We start from the raw sequence: 24,081 nt of genomic DNA, 5'->3' as shown, positions 1-24,081 counted from the left end.
GCATGATTTAAAAAATATTAAAATAAATTCCCAAAACCAAACTTTGATTTTGCCATTTTATCTAAGGGACACCATTTTACTATGCTATTGTATATAATGGGACTTCAGCATCCACGAAGGGTCCTGGAACAAAAACAGAGCAGATACCAAGGGCCCATATAATTAATGTTAACTCTGAGCAAATGTTAAATCATCCTAGTACTGGGACCTTAGATAAACAAAGGACTGTGTTACCAAAGGGTATTATTGTGAAACAATTTAACAGCATCTTTAAGTGAATTATATTCCACATTAACTTGAAAAATGCATGTGCTCCCCTAGATCCAGATTGGACAAGGTAGCCATCCCTACAAGGTGAAAGTTATTGGACCAGGAATGGAGAGAACTGGACTGAAAGCTAATGAACCAACTCACTTTACAGTAGACTGCACAGAAGCAGGAGAAGGTAAAAAAAAAAACAGGCCTGTTTACTGATATTCCTTTCTGAGCAACAAGGTTGGGTTTCTGCTATTATAGGAATTAAATCTTACTGCTTTTGAAAGGGAACACTTGACTGCAGTAGAAGTGTTCTTCCAGAAAACTGGATTTTTGGTGGGAACTGATCCACAAAGCCAATTACATATCTTAATCTTCAAGTAGTTTGTAGTAAGAGAGCATTCATTTATGAATGAATCCTTTTCTTTTCTTTCAAGGTGATGTGAATGTTGGCATCAAATGTGATGCTAATGTCATCAATGAAGAAGAACAAGACATAGACTTTGGCATCATACCTAATGCTAATGATACATTCACAGTGAAATATACACCTCCTGCAGCTGGACGCTACACTGTCAAAGTGCTTTTTGCTGGAGAGGTATGTTGTTTTTTTGGGAGGCGGAGATGTTGAGACGTTTAGGCTAAGGGTGCCACTATATTTGTTGCCTGTAAATTGTTTATGCATTAGCCTTACTCCTTAATTCATAATTGTTATTCCCTTCCTTCCATCTTTTTGTTATCAAAGTGCTTAGAGTGATTTACAACAATGAAAGAAGAAGTATAAAGTGCATCAAATCTTTATATTATGAAATTGGCGATATCTGCAGCAGAAAAAAATGTCTATTTCTAGTTTGTGTTCAGAAGTAGTTTCTGAGTGCCTTGCAGTTGGTGCTTAATGTCGTAAGATAAAATGAAATGTAGCTTGCATATTGTTCTTTAGGAACAAATCTTGGTATTTAATATGCAAACGGCATGAAAAGGAAAAATGTATTCAGTGTTCTCTGGCACTGTGGTCAAGAACTGATTCCAGACAAGAACTACTTGTGTTTCTTTTAGAAATTTAGCTCCAGGAAAGCTATATGAAGCCTTTTAGAAAATGCTGCAGTCTAGTCTCATACTCTAACTGTAGGAAGCACAGTTGACTCTGAGAACGGGTGTCTCAAGCTTGGCATCAGTTTCTGTTGTCATTGCTTGAAAAAACATTCCTATTTCTTCATTAGAGGAGGGGTGGGTAGAATCTAGTCCTCCAGGAGTTGTTGGACGTTTCAGGTTGACATTAAAATGTACACTGAGTATTTGAGTAATTGGTTTTTTTAATATCCCAAAATAAAATAGATTTTAAAGTGTAATGCAAAATGTTTAAAAAGTGGAATTTCTTACTGATTTTTTATTTAGCATTTATTGCTTTAGTTTAGAAGGAAATCAATAATTTTAATGTTGAACATGTATTAATGTTATTTAATTGGGAAATTTTAAAATACTGTTTATATTTAATCCTGTTCTAATGTTTGCATTCTTGTATATTTTAAATTGTATGCTGGTGCTTTTATGTTAAGCCGTTTTGAGTCTCTTGCAGGACAGATAAAGTGGGATATAATAAAATAATAATAATGATAATAATAATTTGACTTTTCAATAAGTTAGATGAAATGAAGGTGCAAGGAATGTGGGAAAAAGAAATGCTTCAGTAGTGCTTTTTCACCTGTAGTAGTACTGCAGAAAACTATTACAGTAGAGTCTCACTTATCCAACATAAACAGGCCAGCAGAACATTGGATAAGCGAATATGTTGGATAATAAGGAGGGATTAAGTAAAAGCCTATTACACATCAAATTAGGTTATGATTTTACAAATTAAACACCAAAACATGTTTAACAACAAATTTGACAGAAACGGTAGTTCAATACGTAGTAATTCTATGTAGTAATTACTGTATTTATGAATTTAGCACCAAAATATCACGATGTATTGAAAACATTGACTACAAAAATGTGTTGTATAATCCAGAACGTTGGATAAGCGAGTTTTGGATAAGTGAGACTCTACTGTACTTGTATTTAAAAACTTCCTTTCTGTCTCAAAGGAAATCCCTACTAGCCCTTTCAGAGTGAAAGTGGAACCTTCACATGACGCAAGCAAAGTGAAAGCTGAAGGACCTGGTCTCAGCAAAACAGGTAAGATTTCTCGTAATTTGCTAGGCAAAATGGGAGCTGTCTCTCTCTCTCTTTCTCTCTGTATATGCACATGCGTGCACACTTTTATATATACATTAAAACAACACAAAAGGGAACTTACAAAAAATAGCTAAAACTGCCACATACAAATTATGAAAGAAAATAAAAACTACACACAACTAAACTAAAATAAAAAGGGGGAAATACAGAAAAATCCCCACTTTCCAAATCAAACTGTTGAACTTTCTCTAAATCAATGTCTTATTTGCACTTAAAGGAACATGTCAGTAAATTCATACTAGGTGAATCAGTGTTACATTTGATCAGAAGTTGGATATTTTTAAACATACCACTTGCAGAATCACCCAGGTGTTATGATCAACAGCCAAGCTGCTTATGTAATTCTGGGACATCCTTCTTTCATAATATATCTAAGGATAACACTTACCTCTTTTCTTCCCTGACCCAGGTGTGGAAAATGGGAAGCCTACACACTTCAATGTCTTCACAAAAGGTGCTGGGAAGGCCCCTCTCGATGTCCAGTTCAACGGACCAATGGCAGGAGATGCTGTCAAAGATCTTGACATCATTGACAACTATGATTATTCTCACACTGTGAGATATACTCCAATACAGCAGGTAGGTCTGCCTTTAAAGTGTTAAGAGTGGATTGTCCAATTAACCTATAGCAGTGTGGACCTAATACAAAACATCAGGAATTTCTAGAGTGCAGTTATGGCAAAAACATGTTTCTGAGTTCTGCAGGATGCTGTTAATACCTTATTTGTTGAAAACATTGCAGAGAACAAGCTGTTGGCATATGCAAACTTCCTGATTTGAACAAAAAAACAATGCTCAGTTTCTAGGGCTGCTTTGTATTCCCTGTCTTATGTTCCGGCTTTTAATAGTAGCTGTTCTGAGAAGTGTGAAGGATGAGTGTTCATTGCTACATGTTTCTGATGAGTGAAGATGTTATTGGCTTTGCATGTCTTCTTCCAGTGATCAGCAAATAAAATCATAACAAGACAGGCCATTTTGGATTATATTGTAAATATAGACGAGCTGGCATTGGTTTTCCTTCTGAGGCACTGTAGGTCGGTGCATTTTTCTTGCACCCACAACCTGTGCATTTTCATGCTGGTATTATTCATCTGGTACCTTGCCTGCCCCAGCAACTTTTGGATGTCAATATTCTGCAGATGGCTTTGCTTTAGTTGGATCTTAGTAAAGGAAGTTCTGATGCCAGCTTTCTCTTTGGCTTCCTACTCCTGGATACTGGCTGGTATAAATGGAAAAACGCTTCTGAAACAGTTGGTGCTGTGTACTGTATTCCAGCAACCCCTGTGGGTTCAGAGTGGGGTGGGTTTGAGAGGCTGCCTTCAAAAGCATGGTTGACTCTTGTCAAATGTGTCCCTTGGGAGGCAGTGAACTCTTCTGTTCAGCTGACTGTTCACAAAGTACTTAGACTAATCTAGTCTAAGATATACATTAATGTCAGTCAAGCCATTTTATATATTCTGTAGAATTGGATGAAACTGTAGTTAGTACCAATTCAGGGGAAGGGTTGTTTACTAAATGATATCCCTGACTATCGCATACCAGCACCCCTAGGAGAAATAAGGGCCATTTTGCAGCAGGAGCCAGTTGTTATCCTCACATATTCCTCAGGCAGGCCACTTGGGGGGCATGTACACCTGCAAATATGACCCAGAAGTGTCTGTAAGTCTACTTCCAGTTTGTGCTTCCTGTATTTTCAGCCTTCTTTGGGGTGTTGTGAAGCATACAAAAAGAGGAAAACCATTGTATTTTAATCTTGCTTTGAAATGTTTTCACTATTTGGGGATGTGCTTTGCCTGAAAATTATTTGGGACTTTAGAGGAATTCAAAATTACAAAAAGTATGAGGGAGCACATGCAACTTGCAAAGCTAACTTTCCCTGTCCTTATCCTGTTCCCTGACACTTTAACCTACTGAATGCAGGAAATTTCTGCTACCATGGGAGCATTAACATGACAAACACCTCCCAGTGTGAAATGGTACAAATACTTGCATTGGTTTCTGTGTATGGATGGAGTACATGTCCTTGGGCTTAGAGAAGGGAAACCCAGATAAACTCAGGAATCTGAGCAGTGGCATTCTGCCAGCATCCTGTCACAGACTGAAATTTATAGTAGGTGGTGCTGCTGTTCAGAAATGCTGCCTTGTTTGAAGAGTGCACTTGTATGTACATCAGCAGATGTATTTTTTTTTAGAAATTAACCTGACAAAGGGAGGGGAGAATGAGTAGAATAAACTGAATAAGGGTGGAGTAAGCAAACATTGCAGGTAGTTCTTGGCTGTGTCAGTTCTGTAAATATGGCCGTGACAAATACTAGCTATCAAACATTAAACTGCTTCCAGCCCTGTGAAAATGTAACTTTCGTAGTCAGGCACTTATCCAAGGAATTAAGTCCCAGAACTGAAACAAGATATGCACCTTAGTCATGGGGAGTGAACGTGTTATAATGTTTTGGCCCTCGCCCAAATGGCTTAGCTGAAAAATCATAATTTCTTAGTATCCTTTTTATAGCCATTTTCTGTTTTTTCAAAGCAATTACAGTTCCATAGAAAAGGAACAGAGGAAAGCTATGGATTCTGGATTTGCTTACTGTGTACCCATTCAAGAGAATTGCATGGCAGTATCTAAGCAGCAAATACTACTTGTTTCTTAGCAGATTATTGATCTGCTATACAGAAGCAAGCAAAAGTGAAGTGGTCTAGCTGTCTTTGTTGGGACAGACAGGGTACAGTTGAGATTGTGGCTGGCAAAATGACAAGGACTGAACAAGAACCAGGAAGCAGATACTAGGCAGCCGAGAGTATGTAGAGAGGGGATCCACCTGGCCTCCTTTGATGCAGAAGTGAATGATCTTCTTGGTGTGAAGCACTGGGTTTTGAAAGATTTCAATCTGCCAGATATATGATGTTTGGATTCAGATTAAAATACCTTTGTTCATACAAAGTTTTTTTTTAATTTTAAAAAAACTTTCCTTAGACCTTTTGCTTTTTTGATCCTTGTTTTTAAACTCTAGAAATATATAATGTATTATGTTCCATGTTGAATATCCCTTATCCAAAATACTTGGGACCAAGGAGTGCTTTGGTATTTTGATTGTTTGGTATGTTGGAATACCTGTATTTATATATCCAGTAAGACCCCCATAACTGTGGAACTTGCTTACCTTTGCCTAGAAGAAATGGTCTCTAGGTATTTTCTAGGTCTTCCAGGTGATTCCCCCTGAGGTAACCATAGACCTGCTTTGGAAGACCTTGCAAATTCCTTGTTAACTCCATAAGTCCTGCAGTGCAACTCTATAGTATACTTGAATCAGGAATGAAACAATTTAATGGCCCTTGGTCATAACCATGGCCCAGGCAGGAAACTGTCTCCCGTGGATATGGGAGTCTTATTGTGTATGTATGTAATAAAATATTCTGAAAATAGGATCCAGGTCTAAACAGAAAATTAATTTGTTTCATCTATACCTTATATACATAGCCTGAAGGTAATTTTATGCACAATATTTTAAATAATTTTGTGCATGAAGCAAAGTTTGTGTACAGCTAATCATCAGAAAGCAAAAGTGTCAATATCTCAGCTTCTCATGTGGACAATTTGGGTTTTCTAATATTTTAGGATTTTTTAATAATGTGTGTTCAGCCTGTACTGTGATGTTTTTATTAACACCATCCAAACTTAATAAAATGCTAAGCAAGCTTTTAAGTTCTCCAGAATTCAGACTCAGGCAAGATGCTAAACAGAGCAGTGAACTTTGGGGGAAGGGAGCGGAAAAGAAAAAGAGCCTAATATTCAGTTCAGGGAGCCCGTATCTCATAACAGTCCGACAGGTACTGAAATGGATTCGGTTGTTCCAGGTACATGGCTAAGGACTATGTACTAGGAGACTGCTACAAATTTAAAAATGGGTCTCTCATTTCTAAAAATCCAGCTTTTATTCAGAACCGTCTTAATATTTTCCCTGATGGTATAAAATGAGATAAATGTAGTCTACGCTTTGCAGTACTGTGGGTAAAAAGTAAGGTGTTCAGTGGATTTCACAGATTCAGATTCAGATTCAATAATTGCAAAACACAATATGGGCAAAACCAAGGACTTGGATTTTCACTTAAACCACACACAGCAGTTTATCTGGGTGTCTTACCAAAGCATAGTAGCATTTAATGAGAAACATTTAAAAACCGCTTCCTTTGCCAGTTTGAGTTGTCTACTTCCAAGCATTTTGCAGACAAATTTACATGTACTTTGTGCGGTTCTGAACAGTAATCTGAAGCTTATGGTTAGCTTCCATTATGGATCTATGGAAAATGCTTTCAAGGAATATTAAAATGCTCACAACTGGATTCTGTGATTGCTGGGATACCTTGAGTATTGAAAAGTGAAATGAAATTGATAACCTGTCCAACCTTTCTAGGGTAATATGGATATTCTGGTGAATTATGGTGGTGATCCCATCCCAAGAAGTCCTTTCACTGTTGGTGTTGCTGCTCCACTTGACCTGAGCAAAATTAAGCTTAATGGTCTGGAAAATCGTAAGTAACTTTTCTAATTGAAGTGTTAGATAGATTAGAAATGAGAACTAGCTGCAAGATGTTCAAAAAAAGAAAACAACATGCCATTTGAATTTAGAGTTGTAACTAAGTTGTTTGTTTTCTTGTGAACATCACAGGTTTTGAGTAAATTGTTCTGTTTAGTAAATTTGTGGAAGGAATAGCTTTTTAGATAAGTGTACTGGAGTATGATATCTTGATTGTACTGAAAGTAAAATACAACTTGTAGGCTTAATTATAGATCAAGTTTGATCCAAGTTCGCAGTTTAGATTCCTGGACAATGGTGTGTCTATATTAAATACATTTTGCTAGAATCTTACTGTTGGATCCAAATGGGACCTTAGCAGAGAATGCCCTTCCATCTCTCTCACTCTCCCTTTCTTGGGATGTGTATACTTAAAATTTTCATCTCAGTTTTGCAGCCCCCCCCCCCCCCAACACTTGTTTCTCAGGACTGAATTTTCACGGCATGTTTTGTTTATTGCTTCTAAGTTTAGAGATTGGAAGTGTAAAATGAAATGTGTATATTAGATATATTGTGAGATATACAAGAAGAGCTAATATTGAGAAGTAATTTGCAATTAATATAAATAAATGAGGATGAGAAAAACTATTCTATGAATAGAAATCTATTTCTGTTTTGTTTGCAAGCCATGATCCCCATGACAAAATCCTGAATGCCACATGGCGATATGCTTATGCAGGATATCAGAGTTTATACTAGAGGCCTGTTTCATTCCTAGCTCCCTCTCAATGGCTAACTGAAGCCGAGGCTGTCTAAACAGTAGCAAACCACTTAGTGAACTAGCTTCACTTTTCTAGAATCTGATCGAATATTTATTTTATTTGCTTTTATTAATTATTTTTACATCCTACCTTTTCTTCCACAAATATAAATATTACTTAATACAAGTATTTTTCTGGGTGGTTATTTATACACATCTAATAATGTTTTGATATGCTGACATGACCCTCCCTATTCCTCATATTGTTTTGATTACTGCTAAGAATTCTAGATGAGACTTGCAGTCAGTGGAAAGGCAGACTTTTCAATGTGTTCCATTTCTTTCATATAGGAGTTGAAGTAGGAAGGGACCAAGAATTTCTGATTGACACAAAAGGAGCTGGTGGACAGGGCAAACTGGATGTCTCGATCTTAAGCCCTGCCAGGAAAGCTGTGCCATGCTTAGTGGAACCAGTAGTAGGCAAAGAGTGTTGCACTGCAAAGTATATCCCAAAGGAAGAGGGCCTTCATGTGGTTGATGTAAATTATGATGGGAATCCAGTTCCAGGAAGCCCTTATACAGTGGAGGCCACCCTGCCACCGGATCCCACCAAAGTAAGTACAAATCTAGCCAGTTCCACTTTATATGGCTGGATGAAATTCTGGTGTATTCATTGCTCAAGCATCTGTGATATATTTGTCATATGTATTATGTTATGTATATTATGCTGTTTGCAAGTTTGATCTTTAAGCCTCTGAAACAGAAATTGCACAACCTGTTCTGCCCAATTCTAGAATTGTGCTAATGGAGAATTCTACACAGAATATAAAGTGGATTGAGTTAATAACTTCTTTCAGTGCTATTTTATTCAGAAGAAACCCGAAATTCCCTTTGAAATACTCACCTTTTTTAGTCTTATTGCACTTGAAATAAGTATTCATTTGCAATATCAAGCCACTTCATTATAAAGCCACAACATATCTGCTATTATATTATTTGTTCTGGGTCAGCTGGGTCAGCTGTGTCTGCAGATTGATTTCATTGGGGAATATATTGTCATAATCTAAACTTTTGTGCTATTTTAAAGCATATTGAACCTTCACGATTAAACCCCTTTTGTCTAGTTCCTGTTGAAGAAAAGATGGAACTTTAAAATTAATTAACAATAAATCTTTTGTGATCACTGCAGCTTTTGTTTCCCTTGTTGATTTAGCCCTCTTGCTTTCAAAATCAATTAAACTAATGGGAATCAAGTTGATAAAACATGACAATATGCAGATTAGACTGCCTATTATGCAATGGTATTGCTACCTTCTAAAAACAGCAGATAGTTTGTTGAACTTGCAACTTTGGTGACATACAGTAATGTGCCTTCAAATAGGCAGGGATTCATGTGTTTCTCACACATGAAGTTTTAGGATGCAGAGAAGTGGCCTGTTTCAGATGTTCTGAGCTACAGTTATTACTCTGCAGAAGTTTTGAGCTACAACTTCAAATCCTGATTATAGGATAGCTGTTGCTTGTTGGAGAATAGAGTGTGTATTTGTAGTCAATATGAGTTGAAAAACATTGTGCATTACATGCTAAACCAGGGGTCCCCAAACTTTTTAGGCTGAGGACTGGTTTGTGGTCCCTCAGACTATTGGGGGACTGGACTATAGTTTTTTTAAAAATCATGAACAAATTCCTATGCACACTGCACATGTTTTATTTGCAATGCAAAAAAACATGAAAGGTGCTGGGCAGCGTGGAGTGGAAGGGAAAGGCTTTTGGCCAGTGGAAAAGGCTTTGGGTAGTAATGCGCAAGGGAGAATGGCTTAGGATTGGGTGGCAGAGCGTGTGCGTGCAAACTGTAGTGGGGCTGGGAAAATTACATTGGCTGGCCATATCCAACCTATGAACTGTAGTTTGGGGACCTCTGTGCTAAACTGTCCCCAGGATAGTGACCCTAGAGAAATTTCTGAAACCCTTGCTAACAAATGGAAATGAGAACTCTCTTGTAGAATTGGTTCATTTTTTTTAGTGATACCACTGATTGTGTAACATATAAGGTGGCCCTTTTTGCATTTTCTGCAAAAAAGATCAGAAAGGGAGAGCTAAATAAAATTGTCAAAAATTGCCATGGCAACCCAAAGTATTAATTTGATTTTCATGTCAGAAATTTACCTGTAACTTGTAAGGTTTTTATTCTTTCTGTGAGCTTGGTAATAATTTTGTTTAGTGTCTTTGGTAGCTTTTATGTTTGTACATTTTATATCTCTTTGTCATGGCCTTTGGCAGCATAAAAAACATATTAATTGATGATATTTATAAACTCTTGGTTGTCTACTTATTAATTTACAAGGTAATTAAATTCTTCATTTTTTAAAAAAATAAACTGTCCAGGTGAGAGCCTATGGTCCTGGTCTTGAGGGCGGCCTTGTCGGAAAGCCTGCAGAATTCACAATAGACACCAAAGGAGCTGGAACCGGGGGCCTGGGACTGACAGTCGAAGGACCGTGTGAAGCTAAAATAGAGTGTTCTGATAATGGTGATGGAACATGCTCAGTCTCTTACTTGCCAACAAAACCAGGTGAATACCTTGTCAACATTCTTTTTGAAGAGGTCCATATTCCTGGTTCTCCATTCAGAGCAGATGTTGAAATGCCATTTGATGTTTCCAAAGTAATTGCCACTGGCCCTGGACTTGAACATGGTAAAGTCGGTGAGGCTGGGTTGCTAAATGTGGACTGTTCCGAAGCTGGGCCTGGGAAACTGGATATGGAAGCTGTGTCTGACTCTGGTTCTAAAGCAGATGTTGAGGTTCAGGATAATAATGATGGTACCTATGCAGTTACATACGTACCTGTTTCTGCTGGGATGCATACACTCAAAATGAAGTATGGTGGAGAACCGGTACCAAACTTTCCGTCACGAGTCAAGGTTGATCCAGCTGTGGACACAAGCAAAATCCAAGTGTATGGGCCAGGGATCGAAGGAAAAGGTAAGCCTGTTTCAGTTTCAGTAAACTGGCTGGGATTTCTGGGAGCTGTAGGCCAAAACACCTGGGGACCCACAGGTTGAGAACCACTAGATAACTACTTTTGGCAGTTCACCTTGCTTTCAATCTCACAATACTATAAATATTCATTTCTCTGGGCAGGCTAGCAGCTCACAATAGCCTAAGAAAGCAATTCAACAATGGTTTCTGGATCAGCAGTTCTGAAGGGAACTGTAAAGATGAAATGGAAACCTGGGTGGAGGAACCAGTGGGTGGGTTATGTTTATATTGTAAACCATTTGGTTGTCTTTGGCACCATGTTGGGGGTTGAACTAATTTGTGTGAAGGCAAGTGTTTACATGTTGGTGGAAAGCGTGGCTCTATTTAGCTGAAATTGTTCTCAGTAGATGCTGCTTACATTGCAGATGTCTTCCGAGAAGCAACAACAGATTTCACTGTAGATGCTAGTCCTTTGACCAAAACTGGTGGAAACCATATCAAAGCACAAATTTCAAATCCCTCTGGAGCTTCCACAGACTGCCTTATAAAAGACAATGCAGATGGGACATATGCCGTAGAGTTCACTCCATATGAAAAAGGTAAATGTGGCTAATTGGCATAGACTTGAGGAAGTGGGATAGAAAAGTAAATATTACTAAGCAATACCATTCTGTATTTCACCTGTATACATACTTGTAGGATTTAAGTGCTCTGGAACACATAACATAACCTTTTATCTTGAAAATACTTTAACCACTGGCATCACCTAATTTATATTGTAAGTAAGGCTAACTTTCCCAGATTACCAAGAAATCCCTTTCTTGAGGCAAGGAGAATACTCTGCCATGTAATCTTTGTTTTGTAAATCTTCAAAGAGCCCACAAATGTTTAAAGTATTGATCTTTTGCTTACAGGCCCTCATACTGTTGACGTAACGTATGATGATGTCCCCGTGTTAAACAGTCCTTTCAGAGTTGATGTCACAGAGGGATGTCATCCTTCACGCGTCGAAGCCCAAGGACCTGGGCTACAGGAAGCCCTCACAAATAAACCCAACCCATTCACTGTTGTCACTCGGTAAGCATCACAGGCTGTTGTGTGAAATATTCACATTAAAGCATATTAGACCATAATCTGGTATGAATGTGGAATTCAAAGCCATATCTGTGTTAGTCTGGATAGATACACAAAGGAAATTTGTATCACCTCTGAGATTAATTGAGAGAAAGAAGTTGGTAGCATAAGTATTCATAGACTTTAGTCTGCGTCTGATGAAGTAAACTTATATGAAAGTTTATGCCACCAATTCCTTTCCCTTAGTCTGAGCTGTGCTACAAGACCCCTTTGTGCGAGTGTGTGCATGTGTGCTTAAAACTGCAATATGTGACACTAGGTTCACATAGCTGAGCAGAAATAGTTGCAGTCATAAAATGCCATAATAGACTTCAGATGTGCTTTGATACACAGTAACATAAGCATATAAACTTTTGTTGTCTTCACAGAGGGGCTGGAATTGGTGGCCTTGGAATAACTGTTGAAGGACCTTCAGAATCTAAGATAAGCTGCAAAGATAACAAGGATGGCAGCTGTAGTGCAGAATATATCCCATATGTTCCAGGGGACTATGATGTCAATATAACCTATGGAGGTGAACATATCCCTGGTAAGAGCATCTGCATCATATACTGATGACAATATTGTTTTAAATCACACTATTTAAATGCTTTTAAAAATTCTTCCTAAATGTATGTTTTAAATAATTTAATATTATTAATAGTTTATTTTAATTTTGACTCTTTCCAGAAAGATCATGACTGATGATGAACTTCTAACTTGTTGAAGGAAAATTTGAATACATATAATGAAAATTGTATCTTAAATATGTATTTCACTTAGAAAAGTTGAAAGTAGCATGACTTTGCAAGAATATTCCTAGTAGCATTTGAGATTTCCTGTGCTATCTTTCCCCTCCCTCCTTCTAAAAATTCATTATTTAAATTTATATCCAGCTTTTTCTCCATTGAACTCAAGACCATGTGTAGAGCTTTCTTTCTCCCCATGACCACCATGTAAGTCATATCAGGCAGAGAGGGAGTAATTGGCCAAAAATCTACCAGTGAGTTTCGTGTCTTCCTGGGAAATCCCGCATTGCTCCAATCCCACTCCAGCACTCTTCACTAGTACATCATACTAGCTCTTCACCCATTCTTCCATTCATATTCCTCAGTTTATTATTTTTTAAAATGATCCAGCAACCTGGACACTGTTCTTACATTTGCGTGCTTCTGGGACTTCTTCATAGTCATCCTATGCTCCATTAAGCTGTTCCAGTCCCTAGGGCATGTGTGAAGTTTTAATTCCAGCACAATACATTTTTCTAATCTCTCACAGACAGTTTTGTTCCTGTACATCTTGTTTGTTTGAGAGGCTTTCAAATAATTGTGTAGTTTTCTTTTCCCTGATCTCCCGTCCTTCTCACAAAAGGCTCGAGTTCAATACTATAAGAACAACACATATAAAAAATATTCCTGTTAAACTTAAGGAGCAATGCCAAATTAAAAATGGGCATCTCAAATGGGTTTAAGAGTTGGGTCCAAAGAAAGATACAAGTGGGAAAGAACTTATTTTTAGTTTTTACATTGACAGTGCGAAACTATTATTTTACAGGAGGAGCAAGAACGGAAGTCACCAAATACCCTTTTCCCAACCTGACCCCCCCTTTTTTCCCTCTTTTTTGCTGTCTTTCCTACTTTCCTATACTTTTATTGTTCCCCCACTTTTATATATATATAAAATCTTTTTTTTCTTTTTCTTTTTTTCTCTTTTTCTCTTTCTTTAATAAAAAATTATATTAAAAAAAGAGTTGGGTCCAAATGAGCAGTGTGAGAGGGGAGCTCTGCTACTGAGAGGGTGTCTGCTATCCTTGATGGTCCCGTTGTGGTTATTACTGCTTCAGTGAATTCCCTGCAAGACTATAACCTCTTGTTTCTGCTTTGTTGGCAGGAAGTCCATTCAAGGTTCCTGTAAAAGATGTCATTGACCCCTACAAAGTGAAAGTTTTGGGACCAGGCCTGGGAACAGCAGTTCGTGCCAAAATTCCCCAGGCCTTTACTGTGGACACCAGTAAGGCTGGAATTGCACCACTTGAGGTTGCTGTCACGGGTCCCAGAGGTAAAGTTTCACTGTCCGAGCTCAGTATTGGTACTGTCTTTAAATAAGCATCCATACCTACAGATATGAATGAGAATTCCTATTCAGACCCATTGGGTGAAAAAATAGATCTCAAAGAGGGAGGAATGTTGTGTACAGTTGAGATGATGATGATGGTGATAATGATGATGATGATGATGATGATGATGATGATGTCTTACCCTCCTCTCCTCATGGCTCGAGGCGGGTTACACAAACTGCAAAAGTTCTATAAACACACAATTAAGATGTATTTCTATAAAAGGTACATATTAAAACATAATTCTATAAAATATCATATTAACATACACAGAACACAGGTTAAAACATCGGACACAAGTTTAAAATTCATGATTAAAACTGGCTGGGTTGGCCTTCCAGAAGAGATACGTTTTCAAAAGTCTTTAAGTTCCGACAGCTGATTTAACTGTTGGAGCTCTTCCGGTAGGTCGTTCCTCAGACTTGAGATGGCCAATGAAAAGGTCTTCTGGATGACAATCACTAGTTGGGTTCTGGCTGGTTGGAGTACATGCCCCCCAGAGGACCTAAGTGTTTGGGGCGGATTGTATGGGAGAAGGTGATCCTATAGGTAACCTGGGCCCAAACCACGTCAAAATCAACACCTTGTACTTTGCCCAGAAACTAACTGGCAGCCAATAGAGTACTTTAGGATCTGTGTAATATGTTCACTCTTGGATGTTCCTGTAACCAATCTGGCTGCTGCATTTTGAATTCAGAGATCTGAATTCTTCTGGGTAACATAGCTTATTACTTTTTATCAAAGCTTTGAAAAAAAAAACACCTTTTTGGACTAAGAACTCCCAGAACTCCCCCCCGCCCCAGGATTTCCCCCACTCCCCAGCACCCCAAAGCTATGATATCAGATGGGAATGTTGTAAGGGGATTTCTGTAAATGGTAGTTCAGGAATAACTTTTCCAAGCTCTACAACAGAAATGTACTAGATTTAGTAATCAACACATTCCTGATAGAAGTTCTGATTAGGAACTCTTCAGCTGCTATTTAAGAAGACTTGGAATGAAAACACTTACCTCAATACTAGAAATGGAGGAGTTTGGTGTCTAATCATTTAATGGCTCTCTAGCACTAAAACAAGACACCGTAAACTGGTTGAGTAACATGTCTCTCTCTCTCACACACAACCTGTGTAGAAGTTGTTCTAGGACTTCAATCTCTGTACTTCCCTCGCCATTGGTTATATCTATTTGACTTTGGAGTCCAATTGGAGATCAGATCACATGCTGTATGAACCCATAACTCCAGGGCATCTTATATAGGAAGCAGTGGGCAGAATGAGTCATCACCTGGAATGATGTCCTAGAAGAGTGGAGAACAAAGTCAATGTATGTTGTGTTGGAATTCACAGATGAAAGATAAATTGACTAATCTCTGAGACAGTCAGCTGCCCTGGTGTCATGCAGCAGGGGATTCCTGAGTGTATGTCAGCAGCGTATTCAATTTCCTCCTCAAGCTGTCTTCATTTGAAGTATTCATGTTTCTTGAGCAGAGCAAGCAGAAAGATAGAAGTGAAGGGCTGAGGACAACAGAAATATGCCTATTGAGAGCTGGGGGGAGAGGACAAAACAAATGTGTATACTGGAAGAGGATGGATTACAGGTGAAGGTCCAAGGCCAAGAAAGTATTTATATGAAGCAACCAGGATGATTGGGAGGGGAAGAAAAGGCCCCAGGGTTTTTTTTTAAATATTACTGTCATATACCAAAACACAATTGCTTGCTAGTTAAAATCTTATCCTGTCAAATACAGAGATCAAATGTATTGAGCATCATATACTAGTGCCAAATTCACAAATATCTGGCCGTCTTTCTGTAAGTACTCAAAGCTAGACTTCTAGTATGAACTTTGGGGAGGACTTCTCAGAGCAAATTTATTTCAGGCCTGTCACTGCTGGATCTAATTCAGCTTCTTACGTAGAATCATTTATTCTCTGGGCCTTTGACAGAAGTTACCCAAAGGGAGGTAGTAGTATTCCAAATTAATTTGCACCTGTATTATACCATGAAACTGTGACAAATGGATCTAACATGGTTATTGCACATCAAGCTGCTTTGATTGTTTTCTGATACAGTTTAAGCCCTTTAGCAAGGGACAACTGACAGGAGTTCTGGTTTTGGATTATTAAGTTAATAGTTTTTTGATTCTAGCTGATGAGCCGGATTCCCAGTCATGGCGCAGTCCACTGAAAGCAATTTCAGAGTTCTTTAAAGGTGACCCACAGGTTGAATCTAATGAGACAGGTTTGAACTTTCACTAATTACTTGTGCCTTTTAGAAAATCTTTTAATCCCAATAACTGTGCTTTGTTGCTCTGAACTAGCGCAATTAAATTACTCTGTTCTGGTGCTATGCTACTAGCTTGTCATTGAGATAACCTTTTGTTACTTTTTCACTCCTTTCCCCCACTAATATAACCTAAATTGTGACTTCAGATATATCTAATCACAGCTTCATGCATGTGCAGCTAATTCTGGGAAACGCTTCATGTACAAATTCATCTTCTGGGATCTTAAAATGTTTCAGTCTTGCATTGGCCGATAACCCCTTGCTTGATAGTGCTGGGTTTATTCAGTTCTTTAAACTTCTTTGTGGCAAGCTGAATAAAACCACTGCCTGTTCAAAACTAACAAGCCACCATTTTGGATTGGAAGTTGCGTTATACGTTAACTATGCCTGATAACTGATCTAACCAGCTGTCTAATTTTGGAACAATACATTCTTCCAATCTGTCTTTGATACTAGGCACTTAGTTTACAGCTGTTGGACTTGAGCCAACCAAGAGGCTGCCTGTGATTTCACTTCTTTCTAATTGGTGAGGTCACAGACTGGGAATGATAGGACTAAGGCATACACTGGCTTTATCTAAGCAGGCCACAGAGCAGATGTCTGTGCAGATTTCTTGCAGGGCTTTAAATCAGTGTTGTGTGCTTATGCTCCAAAGTGGGAAGATGATCCATATAGAACTAAAGTTCTGGCAAGAAGGCAGCTAAATGAATTAAAATGTGGTCACTTTTGTCATCCCTCCTTAGGCCTGGCAGAGCCTGTGAACATAGTTGACAATGGTGATGGCACTCATACAGTAGCATACACACCTACGCAGGAGGGTCCTTATACAATTGCAGTAAAATATGCAGATGAAGAGATTCCTAGAAGGTAAGAGGAAGAAAGTCAAACCTAATTTTGGAACAATTTTAATGAAACATAGCTATTGGATGGCTCCCACATTTGGGATGGGTTGCATCTGTAATCCATGTTGCCTAATTCTATCTTGAAAGAATTGGCCTGTATCACACAAACTTCATTTTTCTCAGTGGTTGTAGGAGAGGGATGATACATAGAAGATCCAAAGTGATGTGCATTGTCATGAGGAATAGAAAATGGCACACCGTCTATTTGTCTGATTTCTCTTGAAAGACCTACATTAATTTTGCAATCAAGCTTGTGCGCATGTAAGAGTTTTGAGTAGTAACTATGCTACTGTTCAGTCTAAAAAACTACAGGATTAATTAATATTTAACTTAGATAGGTAAGCTAGACCTGCATGTTTTCTCATTTTATGCCATTTGCTATTATGACAATTCCATGATAAATGTAGATGATTTGTGATGCTGGAAATAATGTCCTTCTTTCAACAGCCCATTCAAAGTGAAGGTGCTTCCTACGTATGAAGCCAGTAAAGTGACTGCTAGTGGGCCTGGCCTCAATGCCCATGGGGTCCCAGCCAGCATGCCTGCTGATTTCATTGTTGATGCTAAAGATGCTGGTCAAGGACTTCTCTCAGTAAATGTGACTGTAAGATATTCTTTCTTTTTGTATTTCTTCTAAAATGGACACTGTCTTCACCAGATAAGCTCAAGCTTTACAGGCTGAATTGTAAATATTTGAGATGCTTGGCTGCTAACACATAGGGAACATCAAACATTGCCTCCTGATGAACTGTAAAGTATCAACATGGATTAAATAGCTTTCAGAGAACAGTTCTTCCAGACATTTCCTTAAAAAGCGTAAGTTGGGTATTAGCAAAATGTTGTATGGCTACAGCATGTTGGCTCTGAACTGTTCAGGCAAAATTTGTAGATCCTAATGTAGGGTGTTCTGTACACAATACATGATGAAGAATTTTCAATGTGGACTATTTTTGTCCTTTTCAAATTCTCTAAACTAGTCCAGTCTGCAGTTTTCACCATGAGTGAGTATATACAAGGCTTTCCAGAAGGCCAGTACATGCTTGGGAGCTAATCATAGTGGTTCTGGGCTCAGTTTCAGGACAGCTTTGTTAGAAACTTTTAGAATTACAGGCATAGGTTTAGATAAATGTTAGTTAACCCTTGCAGCGAGTCAAAACTCCCTAATTTAAGAGCCGAATATTTACTAGGCATAGTACCCCAACTTATGGTATATCCTTTGCCTGATGCACATCTTTGAAAAATGTTTTATGGAAAAAATTAAGTCTTATTTCAAGCTTATTTACTAGCTTATTTCAGTCAAGGAGCTTTATTATCACAGCTCTTGCATTAAAACTACACAACAGAAGAGTCTGAATATTTGCTTCCAAAGGCCTATTCCCAATGTCTTTTTGATCATGAGGTGGGATTTCATGAACTGCAACAAACTAATTTGATGGGTTAATTCAGTGTAAGTCTTAAATTGACTTTGTACTGCTTAAATCAACAGGCCTTCAAAAGAAAATGATTAAGCCCAAACATCCTTCAGATATTTGATACTATAATTTTGGGCTGAATATGGTTTGTCTGTTAATTCTGGTGTTACTTCTGATGTTCAGGACCAAGATGGCAAACCAAAGAAGGCAGATATCCATGACAACAATGATGGAACTTATGCAGTAACTTACATTCCTGACAAGACGGGTCGATATTCTGTTGGCATTAAATATGGTGGGGATGATATACCTTTTTCTCCTTACCGAGTTCGTGTATCACCAGCTGGAGATGCCAGCAAATGTCTAGCAACAGGTAAATTCCTACCTCGGTGTCTTCTAATTTCCCTTGTAAGTAACTTGCACAGAGTGTAGGAGCTAGGTAAGCCATGCAGACATCCTATAGACCAGTGGTTCTCAACCTGTGGGTCCCCAGATGTTTTGACCTTCAACTCCTGGAAATCCTAACAGCTGGTAAACTGGCTGGGATTTATGGGAGTTGTAGGCCAAGACACCTGGGGACTCACAGGTTGAGAACCACTGCTATACCTTACGTAGATATAACAAACTTGATTAAAGTACAAGCAGTCCCCAAGTTATGAACAAGATAGGTTCTGTAGGTTTGCTCTTAAGTTGAGTTTGTATGTAAGTTGGAACATGTACATTTTAAAAGTTAACTCCATATATATAGGCTTTGGATAGCATAGGGAAGGGTTAATGTCCCTGTAGTGTTTGTTTTGCTATCTGTGCGCATGTTCAGAAGATTTCACCTTTTTGTCCCTGTGGTCATTGGATTTTGAAAAATTTGGCTTGTTGTGGAAACAAAGATTGATGATAAAGCTTCAGTGGAGACCTTTTCCCCATGATAATTCTTACAGGAGTGTAAGAATATAGCTACATTTTGCATGTCTCACTAAACTCAAGATAATTCTTGAAAAACACAATTGGACTTCACTGGTCATAGACCCTCTTTAGTGGCCTTATTTATTTATTTATTTTTACTCTTCTTGAACAGCCAGGGTTTGATGTTTAATAAATATAGTTTCCTCATATGTCCAAGCTAGGACATGTGTTTCTTTTTTGTGACCTCTGTGACTATAAGGGTTGGTGCCAAAAAATACCCAACTGAGAAAGGTTTTTAATGTCTTTAGCCTTCTCTGCCAAACAGTGCTGGTGCCTCACCAAACTACAGCTTCCATGATTCCATCAGTTCAATTGTGTAGAGGCATCCTTAGTTTTAGACGTTCCCAATCAGGCCTTGCACAGCCAGAGAACAATTTATACCTATAAGTTCACAGATGATCACTTGGAAGAACTACAGTTTCAGGCAAGCAGTTTGTTCTTCAGTGCTTTCTAGTTGCTTTTTTGCTTCTCCCTTCATATGAGGAAAGCTTTTTTTTTCACACATGCACAATTCTCATTTGTTGTGGCAAGACTTTGGTTCTCCAGATATTTGGCTACAGCTTTCAGGAAATTTTATCATTAGTGTGTGTGTGTGTGTGTGGGGGGGGGGGGAGATGGGAGTTCTGTGCCAGAACATCTGGATGGCAAAAGGTTCCCCTTACCCTGAGAGTACTTATGCTGCAATAACCCTTTTCCCACGGGAAGCTGGAAAGTGTGAGTATGTATCTACATCACCCATATAGATTGATAAATCCTGCAGGCTACAGTGGAATTGATTCAGATAATTTCTGCAATGTTGACACATCACGAATCTCTCTCTCAAAAAAACATAACTTGATTCTTTAATAATACTTCATATGAAAAGCATCTCAAAAGTACCTTCCACTGTATTATGATGGGTGTTGTGTGGTTCACTTGACGTTACTGCACTGAAAGTCCTGGCCACTTTAAGTCAGTGGCAAGTGATGTTGGCAGTTGAAACCCCCTTAAATTCTGGAAAGCTGCATAATTCCCACCATTGCTTTATAGTGTATAGATCTAGAGACTGGACATTTTCAAGGATGTGATTAGTATGGTTCTTGACAAAATTATTCAGCAGTGGGAATGCCATTTCAATGAGAAATAAGTCTTGAGGGCAGTTGAATTTCTCCCTGGTTCCTTCTACTTTTACATGCAACAGTGGGACACATGATCTATGCCTTGGAGAGGCCCTCAGTGTGTATTTGCCTGCTTCCAGTGGTTTATATCAATATTTTTACTTCTGAGTGTGGAATTTTGGTTTTGCTTGCTGTGTTTTTCATAGCGCAGACATCCAAGAGGAAACATCATACTTCTTCCTTGGCAAAGGAATGCTGAAGCTTCCCTGACATTCATACAAATTGCTTTTCAGGTCCTGGCATTGCAGCCACAGTGAAGACAGGAGAAGAAGTTGGCTTTGTAGTAGATGCTAAATCTGCGGGCAAGGGCAAAGTGACATGCACTGTACTGACACCAGATGGCACAGAAGCCGAAGCAGAGGTCATTGAAAACGAAGATGGAACATACGATATTTATTATACAGCTGTTAATCCAGGAACCTATGTAATTTATGTCCGCTTTGGTGGAGTGGATATTCCAAACAGCCCTTTCACTGTTGTGGTAAGAGGACTAGTTGCTAAATTTTGAAGTGAACAAGAGTTTCTCCACTTGAGAGACAAATGGCTGGTAGAATAACTGTAACAAGTTTGGCACATGTTCAAAATAGCCTACTTTTCAAATTCATAGTACCTTTAAGCTCAGTGCTTGGCTCACATTCCTTGTGGCAAAAATAGTGATTTATCTAGCATACACAAATGCACCCAAACCTTACTGGCGAACACTTCCCTTTTTTGCACTTTCTCAACATCCATTGTTCCCTTAAGCTGCTGTCCTTGTAACTTGTGTGTAACCTCAGCTACTCAGAAATGCTGTTGTCAGTAGGATGTGAATAGAAGGTCTGCTCAAAACTTTATGTCCAATGAATTTGTGCATATGAAACGGGACAAAGTTGATTGAGAGCATATGATGAGTGTAGTCCGGAAGACAAGAACAAGCAAACATACCAAAGGTGCTGGACCTTTCTAAGCAAGCACATTTCTTTTCAGTGATCCCCATAGCAGATCAAGGAACAACTTTGAATCCTGACAAAAGAATTTACAAAAACAACCCCTCCAGTTCTAACTGTCACAGAACATCTCAAATTATAGCCTCTAACTAGTTTTGCTTGACTTTGAAATGAAGTTTCAAGATGAGATCCACATCATCCCAGCTGTCTGACAGCAAGGTTTGCATCCTTCCTCATCTATTTAGTAGTTGAGTAGCCATGCAACTTCTTTTCAGAAGCTAAATTAACAAGCATTTTTCAGTCTTGTAGTAGAGAGTAAATATTAGTTTTCCAGATATTTTTTTTTGCTTCCAGCTCCTTTCTGACTGGAGTGAAAGATGCCTTTGGTCTCAATAGTCAGTCAAGAAAGAAATCTGGCATTTGGTTCAGTTTTGGTATTGTGGTTGTTCTAAACTGGCTTTTGGAAGCTAGTGGTTCTGTGACCATATCTGTCAACTTAGTGCTGCCATCACCATGTTACTCCCAGCCATGTTACTCCCATCCTCCCTCAAAATGTTGGTGAGGTTTTGGAGTGAGGCAGCTGTGGGACTGTATGCAAAACCAGAGACCATTACAAAGTGTGGTCAACTTTACTTAGTGCAGCTGGTTTGCTTGAAAGTGTTGCCATTCTTCAACGTGTGTGTTACCCTAGAACCATATGTTTATATATGTACATACCTTATGATGGCTTTTATTAGCTGTATGGAAGGAAGATTTTTTTTTTTTAAAAAAACTATAACTTGCTTTTTGCCACTAACCAGGCTACAGATCCAGATGAAGTTGCAGTATTGTCTCAGGAACCACTAAATGCAGCCTGTCCCCCTGGATTCCAGCCCTGGGTACAAAAGTTTTGTTTCTGTTTTTAACATTTTCTTCCATGCTCCATTCCAGAAGTAATTTGTGTCTTGGAATTGCTCGTGCTTGCTTTCTTATCATATCTTCATGGTGGTCAGAACTCTACCTAGGGAAAATTCCAATTTGATTCTGGATCTTTCTTCATTGCTGTGCTAATGCTGTTTTGAACAACTTCTAACATCACAATCATTCCAGCTATGGGACTCTTTTCTCAGGGGACCTCATATTGATTTTTCTCTTATAAGATGGTAAGCAGCACCTTCTGGAGTATTGTTGCTGCTCTGGCCTTACATTCTGGTGTTTTTTCTTCTTTGGAAGGTTACTTTTTTCAGACCATAATCAAATTTTTCAGATGGAGCTATCCTGCATTTTGTACATGTCCAAGGGTCTTGCGTCTTCATTCTTCCATTTCTGTGTTTAAAACATTCTCTTCTGAACATGTTCCACTTAAATGTATGATTGAGAGCAAACCTGTGTTGTGGTCTCTGTAGTTGAATGATTCTTCATTCTGGGTTTCAAGTGTCTGAACCCACCAGTTTAGTCAAGCAGATTATTCTCTAGTAAATCAGAAAAATTGACAGTAACTTTTTAATGTTTTAGGTCACAGAAGAAGCGTATGTACCTGATGGTGCCATGAATGGTATAGGATTTAAACCCTTTGATATGGTCATTCCTTTTGCAGTAAGAAAAGGAGAAATAACTGGTAAATAACTGTCTGCACTCATTTGATTACTCTCTATGAAATACTCTAAGTAAGATTCTTTGCATATTCTCTCCCTTTGTGTGTGCGTGTTTTCTGGGTATTTGCCCTCACGTAACTAATGTACGGAACTAATTTTAAAACAACTTTCAACCCAACATTATTGTTCCACTGAATTGCACCATCCTTATGTGGGCGGGAAGGAGAAGGAAAACAAAACCCTTCTGAAATTGCTGCTGTTGTCCTTAATCCTGCATTATGGGTGCATCATATTTTTCTTGAGCCTAGTTCAAAGCAAGAATACTTGGCAGGTTGTGGCAAATCCCAGGTGTGATTTCCACCATGATATGATAGTGATAACAAATGCTATTTGTCCTAAATGCACTAAATTTCTCTCTAAAGCAGTTCTTTCTAAGTTGTACTCTTGTTCACCATATAAAACAATAAATGTATCTGTACTCTTGAAAAGTAAAAGAAGGAAATATCTAAGCAGAAGCCCCAAACCATCTTTGCATCGGATATCATTTTTTTTTCCGCCTGTATCTGGAAGATTGAAAGAGGGACCCCAATAAAATGCAGGATTGAGAATAAAAATATCTTTTGGAGCTGGTTTTGCTTTTTGAGAAAAAATGTTGTGTATTTGAATTGTATTTAATGCTTCTTTTTTGAGGGGAAGTCCACATGCCCTCAGGGAAGACCGCAACAGCAGACATTATGGATAACAAGGATGGCACGGTCACAGTCAGATATGCTCCTGTTGAGGTTGGATTGCATGAAATGCACATCAAATACATGGGCAACCATATTCCAGGTCAGTATATTGCCTTTTAGCATTTGCTGGTAGGGTGGAGCAGGAATGATACTGCATTTATGCC

General features: G+C 38.5%; 1 protein-coding gene across 4 annotated transcripts in view; it reads left to right on the top strand.

The window, feature by feature from the left end:
• The window catches only part of flnb (filamin B), a 97,753-nt gene that overhangs the window by 54,846 nt on the left and 18,826 nt on the right, over nt 1-24,081 (top strand). For 2 of the 4 annotated variants that reach the window (XM_062969842.1, XM_003217759.4), the window contains exons 15-33: nt 322-445; nt 693-853; nt 2,340-2,430; nt 2,900-3,069; nt 6,903-7,020; nt 8,116-8,378; nt 10,150-10,747; nt 11,170-11,343; nt 11,659-11,821; nt 12,247-12,407; nt 13,748-13,915; nt 16,118-16,210; nt 16,999-17,122; nt 17,605-17,761; nt 18,753-18,942; nt 20,920-21,167; nt 22,413-22,490; nt 23,107-23,209; nt 23,877-24,017. In XM_062969842.1, the coding sequence (XP_062825912.1) occupies nt 322-445; nt 693-853; nt 2,340-2,430; nt 2,900-3,069; nt 6,903-7,020; nt 8,116-8,378; nt 10,150-10,747; nt 11,170-11,343; nt 11,659-11,821; nt 12,247-12,407; nt 13,748-13,915; nt 16,118-16,210; nt 16,999-17,122; nt 17,605-17,761; nt 18,753-18,942; nt 20,920-21,167; nt 22,413-22,490; nt 23,107-23,209; nt 23,877-24,017 (3,325 nt within the window). The remainder of the gene's footprint in view (nt 1-321; nt 446-692; nt 854-2,339; nt 2,431-2,899; nt 3,070-6,902; nt 7,021-8,115; nt 8,379-10,149; nt 10,748-11,169; nt 11,344-11,658; nt 11,822-12,246; nt 12,408-13,747; nt 13,916-16,117; nt 16,211-16,998; nt 17,123-17,604; nt 17,762-18,752; nt 18,943-20,919; nt 21,168-22,412; nt 22,491-23,106; nt 23,210-23,876; nt 24,018-24,081) is intronic. The other 2 variants (XM_062969843.1, XM_062969844.1) reach the window with 2 other exon arrangements.

Source organism: Anolis carolinensis, chromosome 2 (assembly GCF_035594765.1).
Source record: "Anolis carolinensis isolate JA03-04 chromosome 2, rAnoCar3.1.pri, whole genome shotgun sequence".
Classification (NCBI taxonomy): Eukaryota; Metazoa; Chordata; class Lepidosauria; order Squamata; family Dactyloidae; genus Anolis; species Anolis carolinensis.
This window is presented reverse-complemented; position numbering and strand designations above follow the sequence as displayed.